Genomic DNA, 13,867 nt, shown 5'->3' with positions numbered 1-13,867 from the left:
AAAGTCGATACAAGAATTGATTCGAGAATCGTTTCGGAACCGATATAGAACCGAAAAAATAACGGTTATGGAACCGATATGAGGAAGAAAATAGGAACCGTAACTGAAACAGATAATATTTGGGAATTTCGGTTCTTCGTAACAGTTATTGAGAATAAAGGTTCTTCATAATCGTTTGGAGAACCGAAATCGATATTATAACAGTTTTCAAGCCCTGGTAAAAAATATTACGTAAGAAGGGGGTTGCAATATACTGGGGGAGGGAGAGGGTAAGAAATCCCAAAAATTACCCTTGCATAATTTAAGGACGGCCCCTATACTAAACACGTAACGTTATAATCCTTTAGGGTTCGACAGTTCTCCCAGTTGCCCCCAACAAAATATTCTATAAATCGCAAAATCGCGAGAAACGGCCCATTCTTCGTTTTCCCTCTTGCCCTTCATTCAAAATTACTTAAAAGTTCCTTCGTCCCCCCAACGCCGTTATCAGACATTTGAGAGTTATCTTTCAAGAGTTTCTGAAGATCCAATCGACACTTGCTACGTATCCGAGCGGAATAGATCAATCGTTTACAATGGGAATATATCGATCACGGTATTTACAAATCTATCGCGCGATATATTACACTTTAATGTACGACACCGGTAGTCTTATTACATTATACTATCGAGCAACGTAAAGAGGATCGGTTACAAAGGTGTAAGCCAACACCCGGCGCTCATTATCGCGCCAAATATAAGTTTCGCGGACGAAAATACATTTTTTTAATACCGTTTCGAATTCCAATTTAAATCAATGTCACAGGGGCCGTAGGTATATCGCGGTGGCCAAGCCTCTTAGGCAATTCATAACTTATTTCCACTGCAGTGAGTCACGCCGGTGGATTATATTTATAAATCGGTGCCCGAGAAATTTTATACAACATTAAATCGCGGGCTCCTAACATCCGCGGTGGAGCCCGAGCGGGTACAACGGGTTAAAAATATCGGGGACAGGAATTTACCGGTGTGTTTCGTCGGGAGCCACGCGGGAATAGAGCAATTATAAGTTTTTATCGCGGCGGGTACGAGGCGGCCCACGTCAGCGGGGTTGGATTACGCAAAACAATTGCAAAATCCTGAGAGGCTACCGGCGCGAAATACTCGCGGGCACAATTGGCCGCTGTTCCTGACGGACAGGGGAGGTAGAGTTTCAATGTCGACCGAAACAGAACGGTATCGAGTTAATTAACCCAGTGAGAAACATCGAAACGAAGGCCCGAGGCGCGCGCAGCAGCCCGCTCGGCGGCTGGGATTTAAATAGCGCGCGCCGGAAGTCGCACCCCCGAAATCTTAATCGCTCGCATCTGAGGAACGAAGCCTCCGATTGCAAAACGTCAGGAGGGGACCTATCCGTGGCTTTTGCCACGGGGAATGCGCGTACACCGATTTTTCAACGACCCGATCACTTTCGAGCTACAAGGACTTTATCGGCATTCTTCAACGGCTTACTCTACACCGCCTTTAGGCTTCTCAAGAGAAACGGTTTCGCGCTAGAACTCGCGTGCCTTAGGTACGATCCTATTACCCACATATCGCTACGCACCACTCTTTTACGCCTGTGCTATGCATTTGCATCAACTTATGCTATCTGGTGTCGCCACGCCACTTGGCTCTACTTTCCCGGTGGCTTTCAGCATTTCGCGAGCTCCCTTTTGAATTGCCTCCTCCCCCCGCCGTTTCTTCTTCCCTCCCTTCTGAGCCTTTTCAAGGATCCTTTCACTTTTACTAAGAGTCCAGTGAAATTAGGATCTGTCTGCGGAATAATTCACCTGGAAGCTAAATATTTTTATGGCACTTTATTTCGTCCTTTTAAACATGCCAGAAGTCCCCATCGATGGGACCGCCGCTAAAAATTTCACAGACGGTCAAAGTTACTTACAGTTCTTACATGTAAAAGGCCCGTACAAAAATAAGTTTACTGGGAATTATTCCGCCATTTGACTGTCTAGTTTCACCGAACTATAGGGGAAATGCGTCTAAAACGATCCCTCAGGGTAAAGTGATCCCTTGTTGTTCTGCGGCTGTTAGTGGTGCTATTTCGTAATATAGTTAAAGATATTCTTTTCGAAAAGAGTTAAAGAAAAAATATATAACTGACGGAGAAAACTCTTGAAAATTTTGTTAACGCAAGTTTGTAGCGCTTATTGCGCCATTAAACTTTTGTTTGAAACATTCTTTTCTGTCTGTTGTACTTTGAGAGTTATACGCGAAAAGGTGGAAGTGCCAATTTGACTCTGAGGTTAGTTTCCACCCTCTTAAGAGGCGATAGGGCCCAAATGAAAGACACCGTTGTTCTTGCTTTGAGTCATTCTATATACCCAGAAAGCTGCGTTCCAATCGGTGAGTCCGGATTCGCAGTGTTCCCTTATTAGTGCGATAGCTGTTTTTTCGCGAATTTAAAGACACTTCAACAATAATTTAATGTATGTTTCGTTACCCAATGTAATAATTTAACGTTCTATTCAATCACTGAATGTGAGTTGGATGTTTGGGGTCATATGATCCAATAGGGTAAAATGATCCCAGGAATGCACGAAAAAATTTGAGTCTGTGAAGCTGATTTCGTTCTCTTATATTTGTTAGTTGTTTTTAAGTATTTCTACTCATTGATTATGTACCAAAAATTATCTAAGATTTGATTTTTTTAAAAAATTGTTTTAATTTATTATGGTCGTATATTTTGTGACTCAGTTCAATTTCTGTTTTTATTTAAATAAATCAATGCTTTCTAATGCTCGTCTTATTCATTATCAGTAGATATAAAATGATCCTAGGTGTTATTTTCCTAAGGATCCCTCGTAGGGATCATTTTATACACGCGGGTGTACAAAAAGATCCTTTAGTATGCTTTCACAAAAATGCGAATAAAAAATGTAATTGATCAGGTAGCTAAATTTGATCTGAGTCAATAATATGGTAGATAAACTAACTTGCAAAAACTACTTTACTTTTATTTAAATAACGTGCATTTGTATTTTTTATACGAATTACGCCTTAAGGGGATCGTTTTAGACACATTTCTCATATAACCAACCACTCCCTACTCCTGCTGCTACCTTCTCTTTTCGCTCCCTTTCCTAGTATTCTTTTTAGGTTCTAGATCCCTTCCTCCTTTTCACAAATGGCTACCTTCCGACCACGTGCGTCCATCCTCCCTTCCCATTCATATTCCCTAGTTACTCGTTTATTCTCATTCATTCGGCAGCTTATCACCCCTACCATCTAATTTCCTAGTCTAGACCTCGCCGCTCTAATTTTCCATCCGTGCCTATCCACCTGACGTGGATCGACCGTCCCAACCGATCTTGTTTCTCTGTACCACCTGTTGTACCCACTGCAGGTCCTTCGCTCTCCGTTTCTCGCCCCTGTGCTTCCCTGCCCCAATTCTATTCACACACCCGAACCCCGTCCCCTCGATAAACCCCCTTTCTTTAGGGGCCCTTTTCATTCGCACTCCTAACCCGCTTTTCCACTTCCTAAATCCACCATCATGCCCGCCGCTCCTCCGCCCCCTCCCGCGTCTCATCCCTTATCACGCATCTTCGCGTTCCGCGGTCTAAATCCAGCGTTCATCTCGTACGCTCTATCTTCAACACCCACTCTTCCCTTCCAACCCTACTAACTTCTCGACCAGCGTTATTTTCCTGTCCCCATTACCCACCAACTTTCCTCTTTTCTATTTCCACAGTTCTATTTGTTACCACAGTCGCCCTCCTCCACTCTCCCCCATTCGTGCGCGCCCCGAGCCCCGTTTCCTTCGCCACCCTGTACGTCGGATATGTAAATTCCTCCCCGCTTCCGCAAGCGTTTTCCCTTCCCAGATACTCCGTCTGCTTCTTTTACTCTTCCCGCACCGCGAGCCTCGCCCCTAGTTTTGCTTTACAAGTAACGCCGATTCAAAATGTCCTAAATAGTGCATATCTCAGTTACGCGCGATATCTTTGGGGGATGGAAATAAAACGCAAGAGCCAGGGCAGTGTTTCCTAATATTTCTTGCGTCGCGATACCCTTTTATAATGTTCAAATAACCTGCAGCTTTAATAAGACAAAGAAAACACATTAAAAACAGGTATTTCAGAGTATAATTCTAACGTAATAATATTAAAAACAATGCCGAAAAACCGACTGCCCAGCAAACATTTCGCGACCCCACCGGTTGGGAACCCCTGAGCTAGAGAATACGAAGAAGTCCTTGGAGCACTTGTAATATTAACAGAGAAGAGAGAAAAGTGGAAAGGCTGGCTTCTGTTACGTTATAAATCCCGCCATCGAAAATAGTCCCCCAGCTCCGCGACCTTCTTACCGCGGGGAACGAGAGAGCAGATCGGATTTTCAATGTCCTACATTAAACAGCGATTCCAAGTCGGGCGGCGCATCAGCGGTTTAATTGCAATTATCGGCGTGCTCAAGGGCAAGCCTGGCGAAGCCGTTCCACCGTGTCCTATCCTATCCTTAGAGACGCCCGGGGGCAGAGATACCAGGCGATATTCCAAGCAGAATCGCTGGCCAGTGCCTTTAAGTAACAGCCGTGGATGTTGAACCTGCTTCGTTGTAACGCGAGGCAGAGCTGACCGACTAAAGGCGAGTACAGTACGGGAATATACGGTTTGGTATAATGACCCAGGCTCGCGTGTGTGCGCGCGCGCGCGCGCGCGTGCGTGCGAGTGCACGCCCAACTCAAGGCAAGCAGAAAGAATGATGAAGAGAAGAGCGAAGAGTGCCGGGTTGGAAACGGAGACGGCAGAGAATTCCTTTCACCCTACCTACTTTTCGAAGCTCGGAGCGGGAGGCTTGAATCCAACGGGGAGAGGGGGGCGGAACGATACAGGGAGAGAGAGAGAGAGAGAGAGAGAGGTGGAGAGAAGGAGGGTATAAAAAATGCCTGAGAACGAAGGAGGACGAAAATCGTGGGAGTGGGACAAGGGTGGAGGGACGAGCGGAGGAATCGGAGTCAGAACGAAGAGGGAAAATTAAGAGACGAGAGCCGTGCCAGTCGAAATGTACGGGGGACTCTTCTCTCCCTCCTCTCTCGGCGGTGGAAAAAAAAGAAGAGGAAAGAACGCAACCAGAGATGCGCTCACGAATAAAGGAATACGAGGGTTTTAAAGAGTAAGCTCGGCGCGAGCGAGCGAGCGAGCGAAGAAGCGAAGGAGCGGGCGCGCAGGAGGCAGCAGGCAAAAGAGAGAGGAAGACGTAGAACGACGAGAATGGAACGAAGCCGAAGTGGCACGAGCCCGTTGGTGGATGCCGCGGCGGCATGAAGCGAACTGCAGGTCAATCCGGTCATCGGCCCCTACCGAGCCTCCCAAGGGCCACCGTTAAGGGTTCCACGACACTTTCCCCTTACCCGAGACTTCCAATTTCTCGGCCGTTTCCACGAATTTCCAAGGTGCGTGGCGCGCCCTCTGAAAACCGATCCGACGCCCGTCGTTTCGTTTACGAAGCACAGTGGCTTTTATCCAAGGCCCCTGGTGCAGCCGATCGCGAAACACCACGCACACGCACATTCCAACGTAAAAGGAAATGTGCGGCGATACTCCTTACACCTCCGCGCGTTTCTAAAATTGGCCAACGCGGCTCCGAAGCCGATTGTACTCCGGGGCTAAATGATTCGGCGGAAATTTTAAACTAAAATGTAGCGCTTATAAGCGTGCTTGCGATTTAGAATGCGAGCGAGATGATGGTTTCCATGGGCTGTAATGTTCTTCGATTTCTATTCAGTGTTAATTTCATATTGCAGGCGAGTAACAAAATGGTAAGAGGGCAATGTGTAATTATGGAGAATCGCGGAATAGATTGGTTAGTGGGAGGTGAATATAAATGGTATCCAACTTATTCCATTACGGCTGGGTTAAGATGTGGACGACCCACATCCATGTGTGAACGTGAACATTGACAGTCGCCGAGGAATCTATATATGGAAAGCTTACGGGACACCCTGTATATGCGTACGCGTGTGTATACATAGTGCCCCGCGCGACATAGACGAAAACGGCCGCGCCGAGGACCGCGAAAGTGGGGGCGCGTAAGACATTTCCTTATTTAGAGACAGAGAAACGTCATTGCTAGTGCAATGGCTACTGTGAAGGATTACGTAGAAAAAGAATCCAGAAAGCAACGTGCACTTTCTCGGGCGTGGGGGAAAGAGACGCGAAAAGGAAGCGCACTGTGCACCGAGCACCAAAAAAGAAATTTGACGAATTAATATTCCTCATATTTTGTATAGCGATAAGAACTTTCAGTTTAATTTATTCATACTTCTACAGTTCCCGTTTGTTCCCTCGAGTATGTCTTCATGAATGAATTTACTGCTCGAAACATTTAATCTCTTACTATCTAGAAGAAAATTTATCTTGGACACCATGCTAAACTGAAAAATGTAGAGATATGGGCCTTAAAGAACTACCGAGGAAGATATCTCGAGATGCTATCGCTTATTTATAGGTGAAAGTGTCAAGGTCATAGCAAGGTTATTCGAGTTACTTTTAACAGAGAGAGAAGGAATAGCCAGGCGGATCCATTTGTTTCTATTCTCTCAACAAAAGCTCGAAATCAAAACGACTGCGTTAAAAAAAAGCGTTCCACTTAAAGGAACATCGACGACCTTGGAACGCCCTTGATATTACCAAATAAAATAATATCATTACGCGATATCCCCTCGAAGTTCCAGGTTTTAATTGAATTACGGGCTCGAGTCAATTACGGCGGCCAGGGGAATCGTCCGCGAGGAATTCGTTCCGCCAGATTGAGCATTAAATGAGGAACATTTGTGTGGGAGTGCTCTTCTCAGCTTCACAGAATTCGAGCCGACGCAAGACCTCAATTTCGGGAAAGAAGCTGACTCCTCGTGAAAACTTCCAAGACTCCGGCTGCGCGTTATAAATAAAAGCAGCTTTTGGCAAAACAGTATTGAAAAGCAAGTCCGCGAGCAAAGAAGTGCAAGGGACCTACGTGTAACTGTACAAGAAGCTACAAACACGGCAACATCATTCCAACCAGTCCTAATCGCTTCCTTTCATAAACTCCGAAGACTCCTCGCATTAATTTACAATTTACAATAACGTTCGTTATCGCCCGGTTATCGCGACGGCCCCTTTATCGAGCGATTACAATCTCGCCTGCCGTTTACACTAAACGCGTGGTAGCACTTGGGGAGCTTCCCATTATGAAGTAGTTATCGAAATCTGATACGACGCGCCTAATCCCGAATTACTATTTTCACGTAAGTGTCTCGAGTGTTTCAGCAAATCCTGCGGTATCTGGCTAGGAAGAGTGGCCGAAGGCTCGATCGCTGCGCTCACGGCGCCGCTGAAATAGGTAATACCCGCTTTTCTGCTTTAGCGAGCGCCTACGTAAACCGCATACATGCACGGCGGCATGCCCCCGGTCCGGCCGTTGCTAACAGGTATCTGTAACCTCCTCGGCGGAGTAAAAGGAAAAGAAGCGAAGAGGAACAAAGAGGAGAGAAGAGGAATGCGGCCGCTACCGCCTTTGTCGCCACTGCTGTCGCTATTGCTGCCGGGCCGCGTTGCTCGCTTCAACGACGGCGAAAGAAACAACGTATCGGCGGGGAGGAAGAGACGGGGGGAAGGGCAGTATGTATCTCTACGATTGGCTTTTCGCGTTTTAACAACAACAGCGAACGAAGGGGGACGAGTACATATATATCGGGGATACCACAGGGAAACGAAGAAAGTATGAACACCGTGACCCTCCGTTGTCGAGGAAGTCACGTTTCGTCTTCGACGATCCGTTTCCCCTCGAGAAACGACGGTCGTCGTGTTCCGGGTGGGATACTGTATATAGATATAATTCACGGGATCCAAGAATATTTTTAATTGCTGCGTACGCGTGCTCGAGACACGTTTGGAGTCGAATAGCGCTTTCTGATTTGGAAAATATACATCGGGCATGTAAGAGTCAAGGTTAACGCATAATAGTGTCTCTACTGTTTCCATGGATTTAAGTTTGCATCTCGAATATTATTTCGAACACGCGAATGAGAAAGAGGGAGAGGAATTCTGTTGCAAAGATTTAGGGACGTTTGGTTAGAATGCTGAGAAGGATACAAGTCGCCTTCGATACGGTGTTCGATAGGTGAAAGCGGACTGTCGTGTGTTTACGTTGTGTACCATCATGGCGGATCAATGGTCGGCGCGGCTTAATCTTGAGAAAAGCCGTAAGCAGGCCAGGTCAAGTGCGAGAAAGAAATTACACCGTCGAGGAACGGTTACCAGTGACCGATACACGAACGAGCATGCGAAAAGCGGTACGATCTGGCTGTTTCTAGAACACGCGCGACACGCGAGATTACGCACTGACAGATTTCGAGGCGACCATGAGTAGACACGAAAACAAACACACAACATCGTGTATCGAACTACTTAAATACTGTCCCCCGAGTATTCGCAATGGAGGCTATATTTAGGGCACTCTGACTTTTTCAGCGCGTGCTCGGTGTGTACAGTCAGCGGAATATACTGAAAGATTATCTAAAAAAAAAAATATCTCGATTATATCCGAAGAGAAGAAACTCTTTCTCGTCAATTACCACTCCCCGGTTACTAATGAACAAGAGAGTAGGTTCTGCATGTAGGAAAACCTACGTGAAAGTTGATCAATTTCACAAGATACAATATCGAACCTCTAACCTCTCCTATCGATTACTAAACTTTAAAACTATCTAATGTAGGAAATCGTTAATTTCGAGATATCCGCAGGAATTAACTCTAAAAGCGAGCTATTTTTATCCGAAGGAGCGTCACTTCTGAACTGTACATACTCGCCACTAGAGGGCACTCGTGGCAATTAATAATTTTCTACCGCGAGATGTTTCACAGCGTTTTACCGAAAGCATCGCTCCTCTTAACTGTGCTCACCCTTCTTCTAGCAAACCGAGGATACAATAAAGTTCAAATACACAGAATATATTTGTTGTTCTTACGCTACAGATAGAAATGAGTAATATAGGTTATGAAGATCGAGAGTTTCAGTGTTGGGAGCAGAAATCGTCACGCCGCGAGGTGACGCGACATCAATCAACGTTATAATAATCTCCCGGAGACACGCGTCGCGTTTCGTGCTCGCTTCCCCATTTGAAATGATTAAGCGCAACGACCTAGTAGCAGAAGAAAACTAGACCTCGCGTCTGTCCAAGTTTTCGCTAGACAGTTTCGAAAGGACGCGCTTGACAACGAGTTCTATTCACGCCACTAGGTCACCGAGAAAACTTGCTACGTCGTGTTCGAAATAGATCTCTCGGGCACGATTGCGATACCGTAACGTTTCGGCCATCGTGTGAACAGTGCACCACGGCCGAGCAACATTGTGCACATGTTCCAGATCCGTGTCAATAGCGTCGCCCGTCCACGATCCCCGTTTCCCTATTTCACGCCCTCCCGCACCGCGATATATTTTCTGTCAGCTTCCTTCGACCGTGTTCCGTAGTTTTTCGATGCGCTTCGATCTCTGCTAGAGGGAACGGTCGCGCGGCGGGAGAAGGCTATATACGTAGATAGGCGATCTGTGCTTTGGTCTCCAGGCGCCATGCACGGGCACTGCGCGCGGAAACCATATGCCTGCCTGCCAGCGAGCTTAAGGAGTTACAGATGTCTACGGACTCCTGAAGTGGCATTCCTCAATTTTAACGACGGAAAAAGATTTTTAAAAGCCCCACCGCGTACGAAAATTACGAAACGAGACGAGAATAAAGAGAATTTAAATAATACGTTTACTGTTCTCTCGAGAAACTCGCGTTTTGCAATTCCACCTTAAGGCGGAGTTAATTAAAAGCTGAAATTGAATTTTGTAAGTGGAACGATGAAATGTATCGCGTCGAGTCGACGGGGGGACAAAAAAAGAGGATGAAATTCTTTCCATCAACAGGACTATGTCCGCAGGAATGCGAGAGGCCCGAGAGCTTTCGTAAAACCGGTTCTCCTCGTAAACGTCATTTGACACATTTCCTGTGAAACACTATAGACGAATTCGAGCGTACGTACACTGTATGCAACTTTATTTTACGAACAAATGAAACGAGAGAATTACAAAACAAGAATTACACTTTCACCGGTTTCTTTGAAATTATAATGCTGGAAGGTAAAGTAATCGTTCTCAGCGAATATTAATCATAGACGCTACTATCGAATCTCGCGTTAATTACAGCACGAAACTGATCGTACGTATATTCGAACGAGGATCGCGTACAGAATTGTAAATCGCTGGGTATTCTCGGGAGGAAATTATAATCTAAAACTGACGGAAATCCAGCAAAACTCAACGCGGCTGCGTTTTACGATACGCTTCCTACGATGTTTACCCCTCCAAGCCCCAAATGCTTACGCTAAGTATAATCTTGGTAGTGACTCATAATGGAAAAATCGCTTCACAATTTTTTGTGTACTAGCCTGGCATGCTTAATTCATTTATGGGCGCGCTTGCTGTATAACAATTACGACATTACAAAATTGATATATATAGGAACACTTTATATATCTACACTTATTTATGTTAAAAATTCGAAACGTCCAGATGACGCAGATGCAATGAAACTACTTCGAACTCTGGCCAAGTTCTATGCGATTAAATGGCTTTCGATATGTATATGCGGGCACGTTCGATCATTGCGAAGAAAATATTTCACGGCGATGACTTTTGTTTAGATTCTTATGTATTTACATATTTCTTTACGCGATCCTCTGAGTGACTGATTGTAATATATTCAATGTACATAAAAAAAACAATAGCACTACGTGTATTAATTATAATTATGGATGCTTTCAAGTGATCGGGAAAATCAATGCACACGTGCTCGAGTCGAATGGATGGAATAATGCACAACGCGATAAAGTGCAGATAAATAAGTGATATTGGTCCATACATACACAAAATGCCTGTCCTTTGAATTTGACTGTTTCACAACTTCGCTACGACCAATGTTTCAAAGAGGTTATAGCAAAGAGAACAGACAATCGCGCAACGGAGTGAATAAACCAGTAAAGAAAGAGATAAACACGAGTTCGCGACACCGGGTACATCACAGACTTTTCCTTTTTCTCGGTCACTGTTCCGAAAACACTTGGTTCACTTCGGTTTCACTGGCAACTTCCCCCCTCCCCCCTTTCGTATCATATCTCGTTTCCTCTTTGGTATTAATTCCACGATTCTGGGAGTCGTATCGGACCGAGGAGAACAAGCCCGCGAGACCGAGTAACGTGTCAAAGATTAGTCCGAATCGATCGGTCGAACGATCGTAGGAACGGTAGCCGCGAGTCCCGCACGAGAAATTGCTGTATAGTGTTGTATTTAAATTCTTGGTGTCGACTTACGTTGAGCAACCGTTAATTTCCATCACTCCTCGCTGCGACGTGGACAAATTGGAAAAATAAAGTGAACGGCACAGGCCCGAGGGTAGAGCACACGACGAGCAGAGAGAGACCGGGACGCGCAACACGTGACACCACATTCTGGTTCGAGATATACGATGTTTGCAAGCAAGTCCGTTACCGATTATGGCAAACTGTACGAAAGGCAAACGAGGGAGAGAGAGAGACAGAGAGAGAGAGAATGAGAGACAGAGAGAACCGGGCCCTCTCGCGCTGCAAGGCAGAGCACCATACGCATACTTTTCTTCCTTCTCGCTCGTTTGTGCGCGCGCGGGCGCGCGTTTTACTGGCGGTGTACACGCGAAATCGCGGCGTATGCACACAGAGGTTTCCGTAGGGAACTATGGCGAAAGTTTCGCGAGGCATGTGGAACGTGTTTGGTCGGGAGAGCTCGAGCCTCGGACGCGATGGAATATATCGCCACGGAACACAGAGGCGGCGGGTTAATCATGCAGAGATCAAACTAAGGCGTGTCGCGGTCAGCGTGGAATATGTAATTGCTAATATTACGACTTGTCGTCTAGTTAGAGAAGATATTAGTGGATTAATGGTGGTTGCTTACCTTCGTCTAGTAGGCGCTCTACGTGTATGAAGACATTAGGGAAAGCAGCTAACTGCTTTCTGTCTTTTAGTAACTGTGACAGGTAGTCCGCTATACTCTGCGTCGTCGTGTTAGTATTATCACACATCGCAATTACTTGATTACTCCTATGGCGGTCACGCGAAAATTGTAAAAGATGTACCAACGAGAAGAGAGACAGATCGTAAGAGGAGAAGTTAGCGGAAGAAAACGTATCGCAAAGAGAGGGAGACGAGACGAGAGAGACACAGAAGAAAAAAAAAAAGTAATAAGAAAACGTTAGACGTGTGAACGAGCAAGAGACAGACGACGATGCTGACGACGACGACGGGGCGACGTTGCGACTGAGATATTCCCAAAAACAACGTAGCGGCTCTTCTTTTCACGTTCGAATATTGCACAACGATCGGAAACGCAGGATCTTCCCGTGTTTTGACGATGCTCACACTGCGGTACGAATACGTCGGTATCACTTTGCTTTTCTCGTGTGGTATTTTCTCTTCGCACAATCAATTCTTTCTCCCCCGTGGCTTTTAATGTAACTCTCCCGATGTGTTCGTACGTCGCGCCTCCTCACTCGTGGTTTCTCTCTGGCGCGCTCCTCGCATACGTCGCCACGATTGCGTTACGTTTTTAGAAATAGCGGAGTCAGTATACTATGTGTAAGGAGAAGGAGGAGGAAGAGAAGGATAAGGAGAAGGGGAGGGGGGAGAAAGACAGAGCGAGGGAGAGTGAGAAGCGGGTAGGAACGACCGAAACAGCGGAGATTAAGGAGGGAGGGGAAAAAAGGAGGAGGAAAGAAGGGGGAGGGAGGAGAAAGAGTGAGGAGGGAGGAAAAAGAAGAACAGATAGGGAAAGAGAGAGGGAAAGGCAGAAGAATTAGACAACTGAGACAGACAGAGAGAGAGAGAGAGAGAAGAGAGAGAGGGGGGAGAGGAGGAGTAAGAGAGTACACAGCCTCTCGCGAGAGTCGGATTCTGTTAAGGTTAAAAAGTTAAAGATTGCAAGATCGCGAAATTAAAAACAAACACGCGCTACGGGATTCTCGGCTCTACTGCACCAGCCGTGCATGTGCCGCGTCGAGCTACCCGTAAACTCTTGCGACACGGGGCGCATGCGCAGGCGCGGGGTGCCGAGCATGCGCGCCACGCGCATCGGTTCTTGCGTGTTTCTATCGGCGCGCTTCTACCGCCCACTACCATATACGGCCTCTGCATACGCGCGAATACTGAGGTACGCGCCATACCATCGTCGCATACAAGTTGGATAATTCAGGGGCGTGATTATTCAACGTAGGTGCCCCGCGTCTTAACACCGGGCACGATCCGTGGATCGTCGTCCACGGCGCACACGCCCCAAAGCGGGCTCCCTTTCGCGAAACTCTTTTTACTAACGGGAACGCGTCGCGAAACGCGCCTCGATCGCGGATCTTACCGTTGCCCGAGGAACCACGAGAGATTCAAGGGCACGCCGCGTAGATACACACGGCCGTCGCCGTTCAGATAGCTTTCTGGTCCTCGTCCAATTAATCCTGCGCCGAAGGGAAACGCCTTTTCTTTTACGCCATGAATTTCTAGCTCGCTCGGACGCTTTCGTTTCGCGCGCTGCGTGGTACGTCAATTTTGGTGAATCTCGGGAAAATCGGACCACCGTGTTAGACCGAAACACCGCGCAATGCCATCAAAATAAACGCCAAGCTATATTTAGAGTTCCCGACGTTAACGCGATATTTTCAAGCCAGCCGACAACTTTATTTCACGCGTAAACCCACGGACCGAGGAATCGGATACAATACTGCGTACATTATACAGGATGATTCATAGATGCATGTCAATAGGGGGGTGGATCTAAATACTAAAAG

General features: G+C 46.4%; 1 protein-coding gene across 7 annotated transcripts in view; it reads right to left on the bottom strand.

Annotated features, from left to right (window-relative positions):
- Nucleotides 1-13,278, bottom strand: part of How (protein held out wings) — a 31,795-nt gene extending 18,517 nt beyond the window's left edge. For 6 of the 7 annotated variants that reach the window (XM_076816315.1, XM_076816317.1, XM_076816318.1 and 3 more), the window contains exons 1-2: nucleotides 13,253-13,278; nucleotides 11,989-12,134 (exon numbers count right to left, since the gene is read on the bottom strand). In XM_076816315.1, the coding sequence (XP_076672430.1) occupies nucleotides 11,989-12,134; nucleotides 13,253-13,263 (157 nt within the window). In that variant the 5' untranslated portion in view covers nucleotides 13,264-13,278. Of the gene's footprint in view, nucleotides 1-11,988; nucleotides 12,135-13,035; nucleotides 13,166-13,252 lie in introns of those variants that run through there. The other variant, XM_076816314.1, reaches the window with a different exon arrangement.
- Between the last annotated feature and the right edge of the window lie 589 nt (nucleotides 13,279-13,867).

This window comes from Andrena cerasifolii, chromosome 7, assembly GCF_050908995.1.
Source record: "Andrena cerasifolii isolate SP2316 chromosome 7, iyAndCera1_principal, whole genome shotgun sequence".
NCBI lineage: Eukaryota > Metazoa > Arthropoda > Insecta > Hymenoptera > Andrenidae > Andrena > Andrena cerasifolii.
The sequence above is the reverse complement of the archived record's forward strand: the minus strand, read 5'-3'. Positions and strand labels throughout refer to the sequence as shown.